The sequence below is a fragment of the Monodelphis domestica genome, chromosome 1 (genome assembly GCF_027887165.1).
Source record: "Monodelphis domestica isolate mMonDom1 chromosome 1, mMonDom1.pri, whole genome shotgun sequence".
Lineage (NCBI taxonomy): Eukaryota > Metazoa > Chordata > Mammalia > Didelphimorphia > Didelphidae > Monodelphis > Monodelphis domestica.
Window position 1 is genome coordinate 194,757,831 of NC_077227.1, and position 24,949 is coordinate 194,782,779.

The window sequence follows — 24,949 nt, forward strand, 5'->3', positions numbered from 1 at the left end:
CTACTTTAATCAATCAACTAATGTTTATTAAGCGCTGATTGCATGTGTGGGGTTAGAAAGAGGGAGGAGTCAAAGATAACACTGAAGTTATGAACCTGGGATATTGGAAGAACAGTGTTTCCTCTGACAGAAATAGTGTGAAAGTTTGGAAGAGTCAAGTCAAATTAAGTCAAGAAGCATTAATTAAGTACCTACTATATATCAAATATTGTACTAAATGCTAGGAAATACGACTGCCAGCAAAAAGATAGTTCCTGCTCTCAAAAGACTTACATTCTAAGGAGGCTAAGACAAAAAATAAAAGTTGGCAGGTGGAGGAAGGGGAGTACCTATGTGAGGACTAAGTGGATAAATCCAGAGTTGAAAGATGGCAGCACTAGGCCTTTCCTCCAAATGGAGGCTGCAGAAAGAACTCTTCAATGGGAGATAGGTGCCACAGTGATTCCTTGACCCAGGGAAGACAAAAAGAAAACCAGTATATGGAAAAAATTAAGTTTCATCTTTGTGGAAGGTTTAGGAGGGAAAATAAGTTCAAATGTGGATATATTAAGTTTGAGATATCTCTGAGACATCTACTTTGAAATGGTAAATAGGTATTTGGTGATGAGAACTAAAACTCAGTGGAAAGACTGGAACTGGATATACTGATCTCTGTGCCATCAGTATAAATTATTTAAATTTGTGTGATCTGATTAAGTTACCAAGGAAGTAAAAAGGGAGGGTAAAAGAGGAACTAAGATAAGAACCTTGGAAAACTCTCAGTTAATGAATTGTAAATGGATGATATGCCAACAAAAAAGATTGAGAAAGAGTGATAGTGGTATCAAAAAACCCTAGAGATTTGAGAGCAACCGAGAAAAAAGAGATAGAAATTGGGAAAAATGAAGTATGAGAAAAATCTCATCATATTTGGTAATTGGGTAGCTTTAGATAGCTTTAGAGAGAATTGTTCCAGTTAGGTGAAGTCAAAAGTCAAATTATACAATAGTTGAGGAGTAAGGACATGGAGGAAACAAAACAAATATCCATCCCCCTCCCCACAATCTGAATAAGAAAGGTAGGAAAAATACAGAATGAGGATTTAAAAGATTTATAAAGTCTATTCAAGCATATGTGAAGTCAGTAGGGAAGGAACAAGGAAATAGGGACTATGGTGTTAGTGTCTGACAGTGATGGTTCCATTGTTTTGGATGATGAAAGCAGTTTGTACTTTTTACAAATGTTTTCCACCCTCCTTTTCTTTGTGGTCTTGTCTACCTTTCATTTTTATCCTTAAATGTCCTTGAGAGGCCTGGGTTATATCTTTTGCCAAACTTTCTTTAAATTGGTTTTATTCCTTTCACCCTTCTGCTTTATAAGATGATTATATTTCATAATATCTGATTGTCCCTCTTCAGAGGATTTTACAAATGATTTTGTATTTTAATTTGGTATTGTCTTTGGTCATTATCTCTGCATGGGAAATAGGTCAGATGTTTATTGAGTAAAGTGTTTCATTGACTCTTTTGGTCTTTTTTGTATGTCAATAAGTGTATATTACTTAACTTATGTATAAAATATATGGTAATATAATTTTTATATGTATTTCCTAGTTTTCAAGCCTAATTACTTTTTTTTAACCCTTACTATGCTGGAGCTAAGGGAATAAAAAGTTAATATAAGTCATAGTCCCTCAAGGAATTTATAGTTTTATGGGGAAATAGAAGTGGGGTTGAATAGGAAGTGGGAGAGTTGTTGAGAAGTGTTAAAACAGATAAAAATATGGAACTATAGTTAGCACAGGAGACAGCAAGGAGATTAGTCTGACTGAAGAGATAGTTTAGTACTGGGAAAAGAGAAATAAAATAACCTGAGAGATAGGAGATTTAGGTTTTAGCCTCAGGTCTGAAACTATTTAATCCTGTAACCATGGTTATGAATTAGCCTCTTCTTCATTCTATTTCTTTATCTGTAGTGAGCTTTAAAAAAATTAATATTTCTTACAGCCTTAAAAATCCATTATTATAAATGGACTGTTTTAGTTGGGGAGTGTGGTAATTAAAGTTGAATAAAATATTCAAAATGTCAAAGTATAATACATAAATGAGCAGAAATCCCTTCTAAAAAAGTATTTACCTAACCTCCCCTTAAAAATCTTTAATCATAAGGAACTCACTACTGTATGCAACAATTTGTACCAATTTTGGATCACTTTGTTAGGAAATCTTGATAATTATCAAGTATACCAAACATATATAAATAATGTATTATCTGAAATATGCTGCTATAATTTTCATCTACTCATTCTAGTTCTACCTGCTGGGGCCAAACAATGTAAGTCCAAGTCCTTTCCACAAAACATTCCAACATTTAGGAATAGAGTGTATGCCCATTAATTATTTTTCTTTCTAGCCTAAAGATCAATCCATCAAAAACTTTTATTAAGTGCTTAGTAAGTGCCAGGTACTGTGGCAGAACTTGGTGCTACAAAGACATCAGTAAAATATTCGTAACCCTCAAGAAGCTTATATACAAATGAGGAAAAAAGGCATAAATGTGACATATTATATATCACATATACACAGGTGTAATTGGGTTGATATAAATGTATATATCTGAGTTTACACATATGTATCCACACATATGTATGTGTATAAGAGGTTGTCATACATATTAACATCTCATTGTGACTGTACTCTGATCAAATAAAATGAGCTCAGGGAGGGGCATATGAGATCTTTTCTTTAAAATATGTATAGGTTGTGAAGTTTTAAGCTATTAAAGCTTAAGTTGCACTAAGACTTTTGGGAAAGGTCTAGGTTGTGTAGAGATTTTAGTTTGAGCCCGCCAGTTTTTTTAATCCTCATATAATAGGGCTTCCAGTTAACTTCCCACACTGGTCAAACAATACTGGCTACTCTCTAGCTTATCAATTAATGACCATCTGAAAATATGTCCTAATCTGAATAGAAAGCTCCAGAAGGGAACTAAGGTGAAGGAGGGATACTAAACTTCCTTTATCTAAATACTACCTTTCTCAAAATGTAGTCTAAGATTTGGTTAGTCTCTTAGCATGCCACATTAACGATGACTCATATTTAGTTTACATTCTGTTAAAAACCCCAGCCTTTTTTTGACATAAACTGTTATATAGTCATGTTTCTTCTATGAAGTACTTTTATTATTGATTTTTTAAAAAAAAACTCAAGTATATGACTTTACATTTTTATCATTATTAAATTTTATCTTATTAAATTTGTCTCATCACTCTAAACTGTCAATATCCTTTTGGATCCTGATTTTTTTAGTTAACATATTACCTATCCCTCCTGGCTTTATGTCATCTGCAAATCTGAAAACTAAGCCATCAATGCTTTCATTCAAATCATTGATAAAAAGGTTGACCAGAACAGAGCTAGAGATAGATCCCTGCGGCCTACCCTATTGATCTCTCCCCAGGTTAACATCAATCCATTAATCATGACTCTCTGGTCCTAGTCATTTTACCAGTTCAGAAGCCACCATAGTATAATCTAACTCACATTTCTCACTATGAACTGAAATGGTCTTTGTTAAATAGGTTCCTGAAATATAGGTATACCATGCTTATTGAATTACTCTGAGTTGCCAAAAAAAAATACCCTGTAAAGAGGGAAGTGGGAAGAGGTTAATATGTTATGATTTGTTCTTTTTAAAAATATATTTTATTAATACATTGTATTTATATTACCTATATTTCCATCCTTGGTACTCCTACCAAAGAACCATCTCTTATGATGAATAAAAAAAGAGGAAAAACTTTGAGCAAAATTTATCAATAAATAAAGAAGGCATGGATTGCTAGAATCCATATTGGGTTATAATGATAGTTTTTTCTTCTTCTAAGTGCTCATAAACCACTTGGGCCAGTAGTTGGTAGAATATGCCTTTTTATGTTTTGGCAGTATTTGCTTATCCCTAGTCCTATGATGTACTCTTGTTTTTCAAGGTATGTATTATTTAAAAAAAAATAAATAAAACAATTTATTTTTATTTCCAATTTCTCTCATTTCTTCCCACCTCTCTTCCATCCATTGAGAACACAAGAAATACAATATCCATTACACTTATCTCAATAATTTTTCAAAGATTATATCTCTGGAACCACACCTGCAGATTCTTTTAGTGTACTATAGTTTTTAAAGGCTTGATGACTTGAATTCAACCAGTGCAAGTCAGCTTTCTTTGATCATTTCATTATTTAGATTGAAAACTCCTGTTAACTAATTTTTTGTTCTAGCTAAACTTTCCAATCTGAAAATTATTCTTTGTGGAAAAGTAAACAAAACCACTTAGTAGTTCTGCTTTTTCTCCATTATCTGAGATTATTGCCATATTTAAGTAGAAGTCCTTATCCTTATTTGATTTTTCATGCCAATGACAAAGATAGAAATCTTTTTGTTGTCCTTACCATTTACCACATGCTTCAGCTTTTGGGGTGCTTTGCAGTCTAGAAATTACTATTATCATGGCATCCATAGTTAATAGATTAATAGGCATTTTGATATCACTCTGATATTCATTCTTAGCTACCTGCCATTTATACCTGTTTTTTAAAAGTCTGATTTGCCTTCTAAGTTTCCCAAGCAGTCAGATTTACTTCTACTGAAAGTTCACTCTATTCTTTCATACTGGAATTTATTTTTATCTAATAGGATTACATTGATCCTCTGAGATCTACATTTCAAATGTCTAGGGTTTCTTTTAAGAGCAGACCTAGACTTCCAAGTAAGCATGGCTGCAGAGTAGACGCAGCTGATTTCCTCTCCTCAGACCCAATGAAACAGATTACCTCAAAAGACACCCCCAAAAACAAAAACAACCATCCTTATAAGAACAGAGAGACCCCACACTAAGGCGAAGCACTGAAGGTAGGAAAGACTCCGGCATTTCCACAATATAAGAGAACAAAAAGCTGACCCAACTTCCCTCCACCCACCACGCCCAGAGCCAGGGTTTAATTCGGCACTGGCCAGAATCAACAAGTGAGGGAGGGGCACCCCAGGACTGAAAAATGGGCAGCCCCAGGTCTGGGGACCTGAGTAAGAACACCAAGGACCCCCTCCTTTGAGTAGTAACACCCAAAACCCTGGCAGGCGGGCAAGGGGAACTCAGATGGTGGGCTTCCAGAACTAGCGTGCTATAATCAACAAGTGCCTGAAGGGATCCCCTGAAGTAAGCAAGTGGCACCCACAGGTCTTGGGAGTTAACTAAAAACAACAACGACCCACACCTGAGAGCAGTAACACCCGAAACACCGGCAGGAGGGGGAGGGCAGACACTGGGCTTCCCCAGGAAGACAGCATAGCTGCAGAGAATGGAGAATTTGCCTGAGGCTAAAGCCTTGAGCATTAAACCCTTACACTGAGAGCCAGCCCTCCTCACTCAGATTTCTGACTGGAAAGAGGAGAAAAAAACCATAGAGATGGCAAACAGTGCATAGGAGCAACAGCCTCCAAACACCAAGAAAAGCAAGAAGAAGGGGGTGACTTTGGACACATTTTATGGCACAAAAATACAAAATTCAGAGGAAATAGAAGAGAAAACACAAACAAATGCTCCAAAACCCTCCAAAAGAAATGGAAATTTTCCCCAATCTCTGGAAGAATTTAAATTGGAAATTATCAAAAAGATGGAAGCCTTCTGGCAGGAAAAATGGGAAATAATGCAAAAGGAACTCAGCAATCTGAGAGACCAAAATATGCAAATGCAGAAATACCTCCTAGTCTCAAAAAACAGGTCAGACAAAACTGAAAAGGAAAACCAGTCTTTAAAGGTCAGAATCAGGTAAATGGAAGACAATGATCTTGCAAAAGAGCAAGAATTAATAAATCAAAGTCAAAAGACTAAGGAATTAGAAGATAACATAAAATATCTCACTGACAAGGAGATAGACGAGGAAAACAGAGAAGGAGAGACAATCTGAGAATCATTGGTCTACCAGAAAAGCCAGAAATAAACAGTAATTTTGACATTATAATACAAGATATCATCAAAGAAAATTTCCCGGAGATTGCAGAACAAGGTGACAAAATATGCATTGAAAGAGTTCACAGAACACCCTCTACACTAAATCACCAAAAGATAACTCCCAGGAATGTAATTGCCAAATTCCAAAGCTTCCAAGCAAAAGCAAAAATCTTATTAGAAGCCAGAAAAAGACAATTTAGATATAAAAGAATACCAATCAGGGTCACACAGGACATAGCAATTTCCTCTCTGAATGACCGTAAGGCCTGGAACATAATATTTAGAAAGGCAAGAGAGCTGAGTCATCAACCAAGAATTAGTTATCCATCAAAACTGACTATATAATTCCAGGCGAAAGCATGGGCATTCAACAAAATACAAGATTTCCAAGTATTCATAAAGAAAAGACCAGAGCTCTGTGGAAAGTTTGACATCCAAACACAAAGAGCAAGAGAACATGAAATGGTAAATATGAAGGAAAGGGAAAAGGAGAAAAATGTTATCTTTTTCTTTTATTCAAACTCTCTTCTATAAGGACTACATTATATCAATTTATATATATTAATATGTGGGGAAAATGTAATGTGTAACCCTCAAAAATTGTATGCATCATTAGAGTAGTAAGAAGAATTATGTATAGGGAAAGTTTGGGGCATCAAGATGACATGGAGAAGGGGGTGGGGAAGAAAAAGGGAGGCGGGCAATCGTCGATGGTACTAAGATATATTCCAAGAAATAGAAAGGAAAAAAAAAAACTAAATAGAATAATCTTTTCACACAAAGATACAAATGGAAAGGGGAGGGGAAGAATTCTCCTATAAGAAGGAGAGGAAGAGAGTTTTAACTTAAACCTTACTCTCAGTGAAATCAACTCTGAGAGGGAAGAGCATCTAGATCCATTGGGATCTTGAATTCTATCTTATCCAACAGGGTAAGAGAGAAGGGAAAACCAAGGGAGGTAGGTGGGAGGGAACACAAAAAGGAAGGGAAGGAGAGGGGGAAGGGAAGGGAACAAAAAGGGAGGGGCTAGAAAGGGAAGTATATCAAGGGAGGGGACTATGGGGATATATTTAAAGTAAATCACTGGCTTAAAATGTTATAGCTAAAGAAGAAAGGTCAGAATTAGGGGAGGATATCAAAATGCCAGGGAATCCACAAGTGACAATCATAACTTTGAACGTGAATGGGATGAACTCAACCATAAAAGGTAGACGAATAGCAGAATGGATTAGAATCCAAAACCCTACCATCTGTTCAAGAAACACACATGAGGTGGATAGATACTCACAAGGTCAGAATTAAAGGATGGAGTAAGACCTTTTGGGCCTCAACTGATAGAAAGAAGGCAGGAGTTGCAATCATGATATCTGACAAAGCCAAAGCACAAATAGACCTGATTAAAAGGGATAAGGAAGGTAAATATATTTTGTTAAAAGGGACTATAAACAATGAGGAAATATCACTAATCAACATGTATGCACCAAATGGTATAGCATTCAAATTTCTAATGGAGAAACTAGGAGAATTGAAGGAGGAAATAGACAGTAAAACCATATTAGTGGGAGATCTGAACCAACCACTATCAAATTTAGATAAGTAAAATAAAAAAAATAAACGAGAAAGAGGTAAAAGTAGTGAATGAAATCTCATAAAAATTAGAGTTAATAGACATATGGAGAAAAATAAATAGGGACAAAAAGGAATACACCTTCTTTTCAGCACCACATGGCACATTCATAAAGTTTGACCATACATTAGATCACAGAAACATGGTGTACAAATGCAGAAAAGGAGAAATAATAAATGTAGCCGTTTCAGAACATAAGGCAATAAAAATAATGATCAGTAAGGGTACATGGAGAGCCAAATAAAAAATTAATTGGAAATTAAATAATATGATACTCCAAAATTGGTTAGTTAGAGCACAAATCATAGAAACAATTGATAATTTCATTGAGGAAATGACAATGATGAGACATCCTTTCAAACCTTATGGGATGCAGCCAAGGCAGTACTCAGGGGAAAATTCATATCCCTGAGGGCATATATTAACAAATTAGGGAGGGCAGAGATCAATGAATTAGAAATGCAAATAAAAATTTGAAAGCGAACAAATTAAAACCCCCCAGAAGAAAACCAAACTAGAGATCCTAAAAACTAAGGGAGAAATTAATAAAATCGAAAGTGATAGAACTATTGAACTAATAAATAAGACTAGAAGCTGGTACTTTGAAAAAACAAACAAAATAGACAGAGTACTGGTCAGTCTAATTAATAAAAAGGAAAGAAGAAAAGCAAATTAACAGCATCAAAGATGAAAAGGGGGAACTCAACTCCAACGAAGAGGAAATTAAGGCAATCATTAAAAATTACTTTGCCCAATTATATGGCAATAAATATTCCAATCTAGGTGATATGGACGAATATTTACAAAAATATAAACTGCCTAGACTAACAGAAGAAGAAATAGAATTCTTAAATAATCCCATATCAGAAAATGAAATGCAAAAGGCAATCAAAGAACTCCCTAAGAAAATATCCCCAGGTCCTGAAGGATTCACAAGTGAATTCTATCAAACATTCAAAGAACAGCTAATCCCAATACTATACAAACTATTTGACATAATAAGTAAAGAATGAGTTCTACCAAATTCCTTTTATGAAACAAACATGGTACTAATTCCAAAGCCAGGCAGGTCAAAAAATGGAGAAAGAAAACTATAGTCCAATCTCCCTAATGAATATAGATGAAAAAGTCTTAAATAGGATACTAGCAAAAAGACTCTAGCAAGTGATCAGGAGGGTCATTCAAAATGATCAAGTAGGATTTATACAAGGAATGCAGGGATGGTTCAATATTAGGAAAACCATCCACATATTTGACCATATCAACAAGCAAACCAACAAAGATCACATGATTATCTCAGTAGACACAGAAAAAACCTTTGATAAAATACAACATTCATTCCTATTAAAAACACTAGAAAACATAGGAATAGAAGGGTCTTACCTAAAAATAATAAACAGTATATATCTAAAACCATTAGCTAACATCATCTACAATGGGGATAAACTAGAAGCCTTCCCAATAAGATCAGGAGTGAAACAAGGATGCCCATTATCACCTTTATTATTTAACACTGTACTAGAAACACTAGCAGTAGCAATTAGAGAAGAAAAAGAAATTGAAGGCATTAAAATAGGCAAGGAGGAGACCAAGTTATCACTCTTTGCGGATGATATGATGGTCTACTTAAAGAATCCTAGAGAATCAACCAAAAAGCTAGTCGAAATAATCGACAACTTTAGCAAAGTTTCAGGATACAAAATAAACCCGTACAAGTCATCAGCATTTCTATATATTTCCAACACAGTTCAGCAGCAAGAATTAGAAAGAGAAATCACATTCAATATCACCTTAGACAAAATAAAATACTTAGGAATCTATCTCCCGAGACAAACACAGGAACTATATGAACACAACTACAAAAGCTCTTCACAGAACTAAAACTAGACCTGAGCAATTGGAAAAACATCAACTGCTCATGGGTAGGATGGGCCAATATAATAAAAATGACCATCATATCCAAACTTATTTATCTAGTTAGTGCCATACCAATTGAACTTCCAAAAATTTTTTTTTACTGATTTTGAAAAAAATAACAAAGTTAATTTGGAAGAATAAAGGATCAAGGATATCCAGAGAAATAATGAAAAAAAAATACAAAGGAAGGGGGGCTTGCAGTCCCAGATCTCAAACTCTATTATAAAGCAGTGGCCATCGAAACAATTTTGTACTGGCTAAGAGACAGAAAGGAGGATCAGTGGAATAGACTTGGAGTAAGTGACCTCAGCAAGACAGTATATGACAAACCCAAAGACCCTAGCTTCTGGGACAAAAACCAATCATTTGACAAAAACTGCTGGGAAAACTGGACGACAGTGTGGGAGAGATTAGGTTTGGATCAACACCTCACACCCTACACCAAGATAAACTCAGAATGGGTGAATGACTTGAACATAAAGAAGGAAACTATAAGCACATTAGGTGAAAACAGAATAGTATACATGTCAGGCCTGTGGGAAGGGAAAGACTTTAAAACCAAGCAAGACATAGAGTCACAAAATGTAAAAAAAACAATTTTGATTACATCAAATTAAAAAGTTTTTGTACAAACAAAACAAATGTAACCAGAATGAGAAGGGAAGCAACAAATTGGGAAAAAATCTTCATAACAAAAACCTCAGACAAAGGTCTAATTACTCAAATCTATAAAGAGCTAAATCAATTGTACAAAAAAATCAAGCCATTCTCCAATTGATAAATGGGCAAGGGACATGAACAGGCAGCTCTCAGCCAAAGAAATCAAAACTATTAATAAGCACATGAAAAAGTGTTCTAAATCTCTTATAATCAGAGAGATGCAAATCAAAACAACTCTGAGGTATCACCTCACACCTAGCAGATTGGCTAAAATGACAGCAAAGGAAAGTAATGAATGCTGGAGTAGATGTAGCAAAGTCGGGACATTAATGCATTGCTGGTGGAGTTGTGAATTGATCCAATTGTTCTGGAGGGCAATTTGGAACTATGCACAAAGGGAGATAGAAGACTGTCTGCCCTTAGATCCAGTCATAGCACTGCTGGGTTTGTACCCCAGAGAGATAATAAGGAAAAAGACTTGTACAAAAATATTTATAGTTGTGCTCTTTGTGGTGGCCAAAAACTGGAAAATGAGGGGATGCCCTTCAATTGGGGAATGGTTGAACAAATTGGGGTATATTTTGGTGATTGAATACTATTGTGCTAAAAGGAATAATAAAGTGGAGGAATTCCATGGAGACTGGAACGACCTCCAGGCAGTGATGCAGAGTGAGAGGAGCAGAACCAGGAAAACACTGTACACAGAAACTGATACATTGTGGTACAATCGTAGGTAATGGACTTCTCCATTACTGGCAATGCAGTGTCCCTGAACAATCTGCAGGGATCTAAAAAACACTATCCACAAGCAGAAGATAAGCTGTGGGAGTAAAAACACCGAGGAAAAGCAACTGCTTGACTACAGGGGTGGAGGGGACATGACTGAGGAGAGACTCTAAATAAATACCCTAATGCAAATACCAACAACATGAAAATGGGTTCAAATCAAGAACACATGTGATACCCAGTGGGATCATGCATCAGCTATGGGAGAGGTGGTGGAAGGGGAGGGGGGAAGGAAAAGAAAATTATCTTTGTTTCCAATGAATAATGTGTGAAAATGCTCAAATAAAATAATGTTAAAAAAACGAGAGTAGACCCAAATTTCCCTATTTATTGATCATTCATTTTCTTCCCAAGTTTCCTCTCATTTCAACTTTGATAATCAGTTCCTCTGTAATGGTCTGAATAGGTACAAAATTGTAGGTTAAATTATCATTTCTTTCATTTTCTGAAGTCAGGATAGATATTAAGTCATAGGAAAATATAATAGCCAGACAGGGGTTTGGATATGAAGCTGAAGGTAGTCAGAGGGACATGTAACAGTCCCAAACAAGGGAGTCAAATCATAAAAAGGAATTTCAAATAGCTCATTGTTGCAATGGAATAAAGGAATTGAAGTGTGGGAAAGAAGCAAAAATCATAGATATACTGACTATAAGGGATGATGGAGAGAAAGGAAGCAAAGCCCAGAAGAGCACTTTGCAATAAGAACGTACTTAATATTTGTTAAACCGAATTGAAGATGATGATCAAAATTCTAATTTCAAAATAAACTTTAGCTTGGCTTTAAGACCTCCCATTATCCAGTTTGAACATACTTTTTTCTTCTTCTGGCACCCTATTTGCCAAAAAAACTTTATTTGCTTAAATGTTCTCCCTAGAATCCTTCCCCTTATCTTTGTCTACTGAAATTAAACCTATCCTTTTAAGGTTCAAATAAAATGTTATCCCCTCCTAAAGTTTTCTGAGTCTTTTAATGAACAATGTTTTCTTTCCTCTTTGAATCCTTATTACACGATATGCAATACTTAAATACTTTACAAAATAAGTTATAAATTACACCTTAGTTGAATATGTATGATCTTCTTTGCTAGATGGCAAACATATAATGGGCAAGGTCAATGTTTTATTTAATTTTATGCTCTCATAGAACTTATGGCAGTCTCTCCTACTCTAAAATGAATGGGTGGAAAGCAGAGTTGTTTGGAAAACAATGTGAAGTAACTGGCCTATCTATTATCTACATGGATGTAAGGTATTAGGAATGAAAGATTAGAGGAAAGTGAAAAGTCAAGGCTAGAGAAATATATTTGGAAGACATTCAAAGAAAGATCAGTTCATCAATCAATCAGGCAAACAGCATTTATTGAGTACCAACTATCAGATTTAGCCCCAGCAGAGTGAGTAGAGAGTTGGCATTGAAGACAAAAGACCTGAATTCAAGTGTTGGCTGACAGGCTATGTGACCCTGGACATGTCATTTAACCTTTCAGTGTCTTGGAAATTCATTAAGAATTTATATAAGAGCTATAGAGAATAAGAGAAGGAACTGATCTGTATTGGCAAAGGATGTTTTCTCAACTCAGATTTCTTTCTGTCATGGAAATCAGAACTCTAGTTCCTTATCCCTGTGTGCCAGGTTCTATGCTAGATGCTAGGGATACAAAAGATGAGAACAAATCAGCCCCTGCTCCCTCAAGAAGCTGATTCTCTATCATGATATGTAAATATGTGAGTATATCCAGAATAAATACAAAACAAATACAAGGTATTGTAGGGAGAGGACGGGTACTGGTAGCTGGCCTCATGAGGAAAGACTCAATGTAGAGGGTAGTGCTTCAGTAGAGTCTTTTTACTTTTTTTATTTTTAAACCCTTGCCTTCTGTTTTAGTATCAGTTCTAAGCCAGAAGAACAGCAAGGGTGACTTGCTCAGGATCACATAGCTAGTTAGTGTCTGAGTTCAGATTTGAACCCAAATCCTCCCAACTCCAGGCCTGTTGCTCTATCTACTGTGCTACCTAGCTGCCCACTCAACAGAGCCTTAAAGGAAGAGGGAGTCTATAAGATAAGAGCTAAGGGTGAAGTACATTCAAGGCATGAGGCACAGGGGGCATATACAGTGGAAAACCATGGAGATGTGAGGTAGAATGTTGTATATGAAGAACAGGGGGCAGCTAGGTAGCACACTGAATAGAGTTCTGGACCTAAAGTTAGGAAGATTCTTCCTGAGTTCAAAACTAGCCTCAGACACTAGCTATGTCATGCTGGGCAAGCCACTTAACCCTATTTGCTTCAGTTCCTCATCTATAAAATGGTCTGGAAAAAGAAACAGGATACCACTCAAGTACCTTTGCCAAGATAATCCCCAGATGAGGTCAGGAAGAGGCAGAAACAATTAAAATGACCAAACCAACATGTAGAATGGAGAAAAGGCCAACTGGGCCAGTTTCCTCATTTATAAAAATGAAAATGTTGGGCTAGATGGCTTCTAAAGTCTTTTCTAGCTCTTAATCTTTGATTCTTTGAACTTCCTAATGTAGACCCTTATTTGCTATTGTTAGACTCAAGTTTACAGATGGTGTGGTGCAAATACAAGGAACAGGGAGTTTGGAGTCAACAGATTTAAATTCTAACTCCTGATTCTGCCAATTACAAGTGACCTTGTAAGAATTACTTCGTTTCTGGCTCTGTTTTCTTATTTGCAAAAATGGCAACATTATTACTAAGGGTGTTGTAAGCCTCAAATAAAGTAATGTTTATACTATATATATATCCATAAAATAAAGCAGTATATCAATAGGGATAGGGACTGCAGCTGGTAATTATGATTTTTTTTCTCTAGCTCCTATAAAAACCAGTCAACATTCCTTCTACAAGTTTGGAGAACACCATTTAATAATCTACTCCTAGGTTTTACTCTCTAAATTAAATGATTCCTTTTCCTTAAGTCTTTTCTCAAAAATATTTTATAATTCTTTATTTGTTTTCATTAATTTCCTCTGGACTAATTACAAATTTCCACTATTTTTCCTCACTTGTAAGCTCCAAAGCTGGTAATCAAGGTTGTATTTACAACTATGATTACAACACAAATGGAAAAGGGCAACCTAAATTCATCACACACCATTTAAAATTACTTATTAAAAGTCAGCGAAGATTGAGTGTATTGAAATTTATGGTACAAAAGTGGATGTAACCAAAGCAATCCATATGAAGTTATATAGGCAGAGTGAGGAAAAGAATCACACAGACCTGGTTAAGAACTCAAAGCACAGTCTTTCTTAGGGGATGCTAAGCCTTATTTAGGCAACAAAGCTTTCAGCCAGCATGAATACATTTATTTCAATAGATTTCAGGACCACAACCTTCTGTATTCTTCACTTCTATTTTATGTTGCCAAGGCTATATTTCTAATCTCTCAAAAATGTTAACGAAATTGCAGAAAACAATCAGCAGGGTCAGACAAAAAACAAAGAATGGAATCACTGTATCCAATGGCATCAACCAAGGTAAACACAGTGGTGACCAAGAGAAAAAAAAGAAATAATGGAAATAAAGGCACCAGCTATAAATCTCCAGGCCTGTGCAATGTTGAAGTGGAAGGTCGTTTTCAGAGAAACAATATCGTGAGGAGAGTACATCCATTTTAGCTAATCTTGTCAGGTAGGTTGGTGTTTGTATCATCCCTTAAATGCAAGATAATTCTAGTCGAGAAAGGGAAGATCTGGAGGTCTGCGGTTTTAGGCTCATCTCTGGGATGGAAACAGGGATAGATACTGAGCTTTTTATGCCTCTGTGCAGTTTGTAACATGAAACTATAAGTATTATTCTTCCAGTTAGGCAGGTGTAAGGTAAGTAATCTTTTAATATAAACTTGACTTTGGAGTTTACTTTAGCAATCTAAATGAGTTCACATTTAATCAAGGAGCTCTTCTTAGAAAAGGAAAAATAGGAAGGAAGCATTTCTTGCATTTTTAACCCAGTATATTTTAGTAGTCTGATTTAGTAAATCTTACTTCACTGGGGTTACATGAAATTGGTAGGATCTGATACATTACATGTTCATGAGCTAATTTTTTTAAACATCTCTTTTCTTAATCCTCATAGACCTAGATAGACTATTCTAGGTCTGCTCGTTCTTAGAAAAACTGGCTGTTAAACATGGCTGCATGAAAAAGACAGGGGCCAGTTTCTCTGGCAAGACATTTAACCTCCTCTTTTTGTCCCCAAGTCCTGATTTGTTTCTATATACAAAACTCTGATTCTAGGAAGGTGGCGAATCAAAACATAGGAGTTGGTCTTGGCAGAGGATTGTTTAAAGGTACCTGGCTCTGACATTTAATAGTTATGTGACCATTATAAGTCAATTATTATTTCTGAACCTCAATTTCTTCATTTCTAAAATGAGTATAAAAACATGTACAATACATACCTCAACTTTTTGTTGTGAATAAATCTGTAATGGTTAATGCACCAAGTTATTATTCATATATCAGATATCTCTATCTCATTATAAGTTGTATAAATTATTGCTATTATTATTTTTAGAAGAACTCAGTCCTCCAACATTTGAGATTTTATTATTAGAATTATTTGAACTAGGGCCTTGCTCACCCAGTATGTGAAGACTGCTTCGGCTGAACAGACGGAAGAAACCAATAAGAAGGTTCAATGGCTGAGACGGCGACGCAGCAAAGCACTGTGGAGTGCTTAGGGCAGGTTGGAGCACAAAGGACAACACGGCCATCCAATGCAGCTGAGAAAGTCCCCAGGTGTAACGACTTTTCGTGCCACTGGACCCAGGCTTCCAATGCCAAGGGAGTGGGACTGTCTCTGTGCATCGACTTTTCCACTTAAATCTCCTTCACACACAAGTGTCTTTGTGCACACTCATCTATCATAGATGAAAACGCACAAAGACAATCGTCATCCTCGGTTACAGAGAGATTACTACTATTTGAACTAGACCTATGTTTTCACCAATATAGGAAACTCTCAGAGAACTTTTTCTACCAGTGAGTACCTTCTGCTCAACTTATAGTCTTAGTTTGATTGAGGCATTTAGAGGTTAAATGACTTGCCCCAGATTAAATAGCCAGGATGTGTCAGACCACAGGACTCATATCTCTTACTATTACTACTATTCTACAGCTGCCTCTCATGTTTGAAGCAGAGAATAAATAAGGAAGGTAGCACTCAGTGTGAGGTCAAGAGACTTGGGTTTAAATCCTAGCTTTGTTACTTATTACCTACATAATCTTGGGCAGACAATGTATCATCTCTGGGCTTCAGTTTTCTTACCTATAAAATAAGGGACTCTGGCCATATGACCTCTAAGGCCCTTCTACCTCTACAATTCCAAGAAATGTGGAGCCATGATCTTATTAGTAGGGTTACTGCAATACGGCAGCAACTCTACCCATGTTTCCACTTCTGAGATTCTTTTTTCCTCTGTAAATCTTACATAAAGAATCTACATATTGTGTAGGAGGCCGTCTTCATTTGTTCTCATATTTCAATAATTCCACTGCAACATTTAGGATGTTTTCATTCCTTACTCTCCTTATGTGTCTGGTACCTTTTCCAGGCCTATGCATCCTTAATCCCGTTTTGCATTATTTCTCATATGTAAGTCATTGATGTTAACATCCCATAGGAAATCCTTACCCTACAAATTTCCTACAAATACCCAATGTATTTGTAGGAAAATTTCACACTTAAAAAAAAAAAAGCTAGATTTACAAAAATATTTTCTCAGGATAAAAATATGAATGTTTGCTCAGGTTTGTTTCTTCTGTATTGAGCATTCTTGGATGTTTCTGGATAGAAGAACTAACTTTCCAATCTCTCAGTTGTTTCACTTTTCTTCATCTTTATATTTTCAGGACTTAGCATAATATGGTAATAAGCATAATAATAATTTAATATTGGTTAAATTGAACTAGACACATAAAATAGAAACAAAATTAAAATATCTATAGAAAAAGCTTCAAGAAACAAAGTTGAAAGTGATAAAACTAATATCCTAAAGGAGTTTTAAATAGATTATCAATGAAAGTACTCTTTAAAATGGAAGTTGACATAAATAGCATGACAAACTGAAGCAGTTAAAGTAAAATACAAATGATCAACAGGTATTTATGGTGTGTTTAATATTTCAAGTTATCTTGGAAGAAAATGAGATAGTCTCTGCGTTTTATGATTTTTTAATATGATTAGGAAGATAAAGAATCCTATACAAATATCAACAATTTAAGATAGTAAATAAGTACCATAGAGTAGATGAGTCTACAAATGTTCTGAATATAACACATACTTGGGAATATTTTGTCAAGCTGAATTAAGTTAGAAGGAATTTTTTTAACCTAGTAAAAGTTTCATGAAGGCTGTAGGATCATAGTTTCAAAGATTTGGAAGTAAAAGGGACCTATGGAGGATTTAGTATAATCTTCTTATTTTATAGATAAGGAAACTGAGGCTCAGAAAGTTTGGGTGCCAAAGGGTGTATAGCAGGAGGTATCCTTTGAAGGATTGTCATAGAAAGTAACAGGAAGTAGAGAAGAAGGTAATAATGTTTACATATGAAATTGGGCATCCCATGCAAATTGAACTAAAACTATTCTATTTTCTAAACTAACTTAGAAGAATTTGACTTCTACTTAGAAAATAATAAAGTAAAATATTGCCAATCATAAGGAAATTTACTTTTAATAAGTAGTTGTTTAATATTGTCAAGGCTGTATGCTAAATGCAGAGAGGAGTAAAGATTAATAAGACCCTTATCCTATTCGTAGAAATGTTTATGGATTTTTTTTTTGTACTGAGATAGTACATGTTCTTCTAAATATCATGGCAAATTTGTTATACTAAATGCCAAAATTAGAGGTTCAAAGGACATAGATTTAAGTACCATTCAACCTTTGTATTCATTTAATTCAATAACTTACTGTCATTAGTCATCATCTTTCATCTGGTAATTTAGGGAGGGCTTTACTAGGAAAGATAAAAGGACATTTGGACTTGATACCTCACTCATTGCAGGGTAAACATCTTAATTAAATATGATTCCAGGGTCATATTGATCACTTCTTCCTGTTATAATGTAAAACACTTTATTCAAGATGAAGTAGCCAGAACACAATTCAAATGAAGGCAGAAGGGGAAAGAATTGTCTCCAAGTGGTAGTAGTAGAATGGGTTCTTTATTGTATTCTATCCTTTGTTGGCATTACTAAGGAGCAATAGGCAATATGCTCCTGAAAGGCAGAAAGAGGAACACATGACAGAAATAAAAGACATGGAGAAAACCGGTAATTAGCTCCTAAATAGGACACATTGCATAGAATCTTGAAATTATAAAAATAAAAGAGACTTTAAGATGTAAACTGTCTATCCTTAGGTTAATATCTGGACTATTCAGGCCACATAGTTTTCTACTCTCTCTTCTTAAAAGATGTTTAAATACAGAGATTCCACAACAGCAGACTGTATCAGAATTTTAATACTCTGATGATAGTTGACATCCTTCCTCCTGTTTGGTGAAAAATTCTTCTCTTTTCCTTTAAAAGTATTTTCTCTTTTTTGTTCATTTGATATCTAAAAGAAATGATCATGATCAGCGTTCTTCTCATAAAAAAATACCTCACATAGCTGAAAACATGCTATAGTATTTATATTATTGCATTAGCCTCCTCTTCGTTAAGTAAAGCCAATACAAGTCTTTATTATTTCCTCATATAAGACCTAGTTATCATTCTTACAATAATCTTACAACTTTTTGAAGATCCTTTTTCAAATGAGAAAATCCTCTAAATGACCTTACTATGAACAATGTTAATTTTGTGAGAACAATTTTGGTTTCTATTTTAGGAAATATGTCCCAGGGAAGCATATGTCCAAAATCTCTGTTTAATTTTCATTAAACCAGCTGTATTCAAGTACATGTCTAGTAGCTGAAATGAAGTAGCTTATCTGCTATATACTATAGAAAATGCTATCTTTAAGTTTTCTTTCTTTTCTGAGTGCAGACTGTGATACACAGATTGGAATGAAATAATATCTTCTGCAATCTCCCAACTCATTCTCTACTAAGGTCAAATGCTCATCAGTCTTACTTTACTGGATATTCCCAGATTTTAAGTGATATGGCTCCATTTTGATCACAGCTGGTTGCTGAAGGTACATTTACATTTCTATCAGCCTTGAGGTTTTAGGGGAAAACAAAACAAAACAAAGAAAACAACCTCCTGCTTTCCATCTTGGTTTTACCAAGACAAGAGATTTTTTTGTTTGTTTGTTTGTTTGTTTGTTTTGTTTTTAAGGGAATTCTGATAAAAGAGAAAATTTGAAAACTTCTTTAAATGGTTTTTCTCTTTCCTGCTTAGCTAATATCTAGAACACATGTTTAGCAGTCTATACATAAAAAATATCTCCCAGATGGTTTCCATTCTTCAAGAGTGCATGCCTACCTCCATGGAAGAAGACCCCAGATATGCTAACACCTTAGTAGTCAGTTTAATGAATTGTGCTGCCTGTCCTCATGTTCCCTGTACCCTTCCCATCAATACCTGCTGACTCACAGAGTCTGAGAAGAAGCCATTCTGAACTTTGCTAAATTTATCCTTTGACAGTCCTTCACCAGACCCAAAAGGGAACCCTTTCTAATTTGGTTGGACTTGCCGAAGATTCTGGCAAAATATTTAAGAAACAAGCTTCATCTTCCCACTACAATAAACATTTTTATAATGGAATCACAATTAACTAATCAAACTGGGTGACTGAAATGGATAGGGCACTTAACTTGGGAGTCAGGAAGACCCAAGTTCAAATCTAGCCTCTGACAATGACTAGCTGAGTGGCTTTCAGCAAGGTAATTAACCACAGCCTGTCTTACCTATAAAATGGGATAATAATAGCACTCAGACACCAGGGTTGTTGTGAGGAAGAGATAATATACTTAAAAATTTTTAAATTAATTTATTTATTGATGAGATAATATTTTAAAGTACATGGCAAAATGAAAGTGTTTTAAAAATGATACTTATTATTATTACTATGATTAAGTGCCTACCATGTATTAGACACTATGCTAAGCATAGTGAGTTCACAGAGGGACACAAAATACAAATGTGAGACAGATCCTATTTTCAAGGAGCTTATATTCATTCTATTTATTGCAAAGTGTGCATGCATGCCTGTGTGTGTTTAATGGTAAAATGGTGGGCATTTTGTTAAATTTTTATTCTGAAATACTCAAAGGGAGCTTGCTTACATCATGGATGAACAGCCTGCAAAAACTTCTAGGTAATAAAAATAGTGGTTTAAAAATTAATGAATCGCAAAAAGAATGAGAACTCATTGCTTCATTTATTTATTTATTTATTTTACAACTTCAAAACAGTCAGACAGACCTATTCCTTTAATTTTTTTTCCTTGAGGTTGAAAGAGGTAGCTGTGAATAGAGGGGAAGTCACATTTAGTCCCATTCTACCTAGTAGTGGACTTTAGGACTTATATGTCAAGTTTCAGCCTGGAGCAAATTCATACATCAACTTTTGTATTAAATGAAAGTAAACCTGTGACAGAAATAATAAAAGGAAAATTCATAGGTGAGTGCTCCAATACCTATGTACATTGAGAGGCATTAAAGAAGCCACCCTAGAGGACAGAAACTGTGCCTAAAATACAGCAGGTTTCATTCCTAGCTATGCTTTTTTTCTTCTGTAGCTGTTCTGTTATCAACAGTTCTTCAAGGTATTTATAGATGGCAAATAGACTTTCATTAAAACAATAAATTAGCAATAGAAGCTAATCAGAAAGATTCTTTTGATTCTATGAATTAATAGTAGGCATAAAGGTTCTCTTTAAAAATCTTGGAAATTAATTTGGTGGAAGAAAGAAGAGCTATTTAGCTGATATTCCAGATAACTAAACAAGTTGCTTATTTGTCCCCAAATTTTTCTGCAAGATAGGACTCCTGCTGTATTGTCCATGACTAGATTATAAATGGACTCAAAGACCTTTTGTTCTTTGATTCTGTATTGACCACTGTTTCTAATAGTGATGTTACCTAAGAACAGAAACCAGTTGATTGTAATACTCAGATAAGACAGATATTGAACATATAACTGGTGGGAAAAAACCCATTAATAATCTGAGGCAAGAATGCCTAACAAATGGAGCCAAGGCAGATGTGAAAAAGATTATAAAATTTCTTATGAAAGTAGAGGGAGGGAATGAGGAAGAGAGTCAGAGAGTTGATATGTTTTAAAAGAAATCTATTTATTTTGTAAACACTGTAGTCTACCAAAATGCTGGGAACTATCTTTCTATATGTATTTGTCTTATCTATTTTGTATATAGCTATATTTTACTTGATGGTCTGCAAAATGTGTACACTTGTATAAAAACGTGATGATCATTAATTTTCCTAGGCAACTATCAAAAGCTAGAAACTGCTCCAGAAGCAGTTTTCATAGCAAGTAGGTGGATAGAAGGGTGGTTGATTGCTTTAATGAGTTGGTATGCTTTTTTGGTAGATAGAAGGTCAAATTGTCACCACATAATTCAAAGGTGATTTTATCTATGCTGAATAGTTCATAGAAGAAGTGCAAAGGCATCTTCCTGAAGGAGAAACTGAACAACAGAATACCAGATATTTGCTGAACATGTCCTGAACATCTACACTTTGGGGCTTTTGCTTATGTCAATCCTCATACTTGAGAGGCTATCCCCCACCCCTCATCCCTTTCAGTCAAAATCCCTATTATTTTTAAAGGCAAGCTTAAGAAATGCTTCTCCACAAATTCTTCCCTGAGTACCATTAAGTAATCTGTTCTTGCTCTCTTCTCTGTACTCCATTAGTACTTTGTATCTCTTTTGTAGTGTTAACACATTCTACCTTATAGAAGTTATTTGTGTATATGTTTTATATATCTTAACAATTTATAAGCTTCTTGAGGGCAGAGGCTATGTCTTATTTATTTCAGTATACCCCATAGGGTCTCGTATGGAGAAGTATTCATGAGATAGTTATTGATTTTGATAGGAAGTGAATAATAAATACCTCTTGATTGATGAGGCTTCAAAGCTCAAGCTAACACTATAACATCAATGTTTACTAAGAAGAATACCAGAATAATATTAAGGAATGGGCCTTGAAAATTCTTTTATTCTACTTTTTTTGCATTTAGACAAAGGCAACTTCTTAATTGAATATGAAATTTATAATTAAGCATTTTTATTAACATTTTGGGGGACTATTTTCTGAACTAAGAAACAATATAAACATTTTTCTTTAAGAAAAAGATGGTATTCATTTTCTTCATTCCACCATATATTTGTAAACCTGTGACTTCTACTTGGAAAGACAGCTTAAAAGACACCTGTCTCCCTGATGTAAACTGCAAACAAAGACATACCACAGGGAAAGCAACAGGTGCCTTTGATTTTCATAGTGATACCCTAGAAATTGGAAGATAAATTAGAACATTTAGAAGTTTGAGTGAAGAAAAAGAGGTTTGAAATGTCACATTTTAAAAGATGTAGGCTACAAGGTGAATATCATACTAAGCACACTATTCATAATTAGAATGCTATGGCCCACAAGGGGAAAGTCAACAAACATAAGTTTAATTTTTTAAAAATAAGTCAACAAATGATGAGGTAAGGGAATACTTTTAATTAAAAAAAATTGTTGGCATTTATATCCTGTATTAAGTTTCATTAAATAAAAGAATATTTTTTGAAAACTTCATCAGTGTTGTGGAATATTGACAACAAAGGTTTATAAATATATAGTTAATATAAAGGAATATTATTTTGGAAGCTGGACGTGATTAAAAATACCCTGAACCAATGTTATTAAGAATTACTTTTGTGCTGCAGAACTCTATAAATAATACTTCTTAAAACTTCACACAGTTCTTGATCTCCTTCTAATTGGAAGTCATTATTAGTTTCATATGTATCATGTTTCCAGATACTGGGTGTTGAAAGATTTATTCATGTTAATCAGTGTCCTAAGATAATTCAGTTTTCAAAAAACCCTAATTTGACAATTATAACCATCTGAGAAAAAGATTAGTCTGACTATCAAACCTTTTAGTAAGAAGCAACATTTTGTATTGTAAGTTTGATCTTTGCAAGAAATGATTTTCTTTTTTTTTCAAAATCTCCATTTTCTTTATTTTCTTATTAGACCCTCAACCCACAAATGTTCAACTGTCATAAAAGATCAGTGTTACTGAACTGCCAGCATTAATCTTTTGTTTGAAATGTATAAAGAAAGACAAATAAAGGAGACATTGCAAAATGTCTTCTTGAAGTAGAAGCAGATATTGAAATGATAAATAACATAACCTATGAACACTAGTTATAATGTTCTTGGGCGGAAGAAATTTCTAAATATCAAAGATAGTGGCATTGCTGTCAGGTAGTCCATAAATAAACCATGGTCAATTCCTGACATTGGACCTTTTTTTTTCTTGAGATGCTACTGTAAATATGTGTATTCCCCTTGCCTGTCTGAATTCTACATGCCCATTTCCAGAAATGCCGCAGCAGATAAGTAACACTGTCATGTCTGTTTTGTCAACTACATGCTGATTATCCTTTTCTATCTGTAGTTTGGGAACATTATCAAGGTCAGATACAGGCTCTCAGAAAACCTTTCCTAATGCTTCTGCATGTGATCATTTCTATAAGCAGCTTCCATAAATAAAGTTTACCAGAATATCTGTAGAGTCTGTAATATTTTACTCTTCCTATTCCATGAAAGAAGTTTACACTCATCATAAGTAGCTTCTTGGTAATTTAAAGAATTCTTTGAAGAAAGTCATTATATTCTCATCTGACTACATACAACACACAAATCTGATGTATTTTAGGAAAGTGTCCCCGACGTTTTGTGATCCTTTGGCAACTACCCGCCTCCCTCCACTCTCTTGACCTCCACTTTTTTTATTTTTTGACAAATTGGTTATGAGGCATTTACAACTGAAGCACATATCGCAAAATTACTTCTGCCAAGCTTCCTCTGTGACCTGCCCGTGGGATATGACATGCTACAAGATGCATCGCTCTATCAAACCACATCTTTCCAGGACAATGCAAATTATGACGAATTCCATCATGCTGCATTATGCGTTTCATGCTAATCTTACTAATTCCAAAGAATCAGGAGGGCTTGCCGTTCTGCTGAAGGGCATGTTGTCTGATTGAATGATGGTGAAACAATATTTGCCATCTCCTCCATCTCCTAATCCCAGCTGCGGCCACCTCTGCCCTACATCCGCCGGGCAGCCTTTCTTGCCATGTAACTTCCAAACCAGAATTTAACTTTAAATTGGAAGAACCATTTGACAAGAAACCTCAAACCACAAAGAAGGACAGCACTAAGGTCTAGAAAACAAAGAACTTTGGGGGAGGGGGAGGGGAATGTAGGGTAAATATTATTATAAATTACTAAAGCATTTCAACTTAATTCTCTTAGATGCTCATCTTAAAGAAGAAAATCTCTCTCTACTTTTTTCCATAAAAACATTTGTGAAATGTCTTGATTTGAGTTATTTTGATTTTTTTTTTGGTTGGTTTGTTTTGTTTTCCCTCTGTGAGTGATCAACCTGTGAAGCAAAAGGAGAAAAGCCTGTAGGAAGAGGAAAAGGAACTTCAGGACAATTCTTCCCTGTGTCAGAAGGGGGCAATATGACTACATGAAAGAAGACTACAGTCTATGATCGTCTATGGCCACAATGCTGAAATAAACATGTTGAATTCCCAAAGAAACATATATTTTATCCTGTGGCATAATTTACTTATAACATTAAAACTCAAACATGGAGCAATTTGTAGCAATAACCATGATTATGCTGTTAGTGGCCCAAATGTCACTGTCTAGATTAGGCTAAATGATACCTAGCACCAAAGAGCTGCTATGATTTATTTTTTATGATCACTGGTAGAACTTGCATGTTT

The 24,949-nt window shown here is 35.0% G+C and overlaps 1 protein-coding gene and 1 long non-coding RNA gene across 4 annotated transcripts in view; one reads left to right on the forward strand and one right to left on the reverse strand.

The window, feature by feature from the left end:
• Positions 1-24,949, reverse strand: part of DPH6 (diphthamine biosynthesis 6) — a 639,691-nt gene that overhangs the window by 187,978 nt on the left and 426,764 nt on the right. The window contains exon 13 of one of the 3 annotated variants that reach the window (XM_056810234.1): positions 17,929-18,571. The exons of the other annotated variants lie outside the window; for them this stretch is intronic. Coding sequence (XP_056666212.1) covers positions 18,422-18,571 — 150 coding nt within the window. The 3' untranslated portion in view covers positions 17,929-18,421. Of the gene's footprint in view, positions 1-17,928; positions 18,572-24,949 lie in introns of those variants that run through there. 3 annotated transcript variants of the gene reach the window in all.
• LOC103094524 (uncharacterized) lies at positions 24,151-24,764 on the forward strand. The gene is made up of 2 exons (XR_460860.3): positions 24,151-24,374; positions 24,468-24,764. It is a non-coding gene; the product is annotated as an uncharacterized LOC103094524 (long non-coding RNA).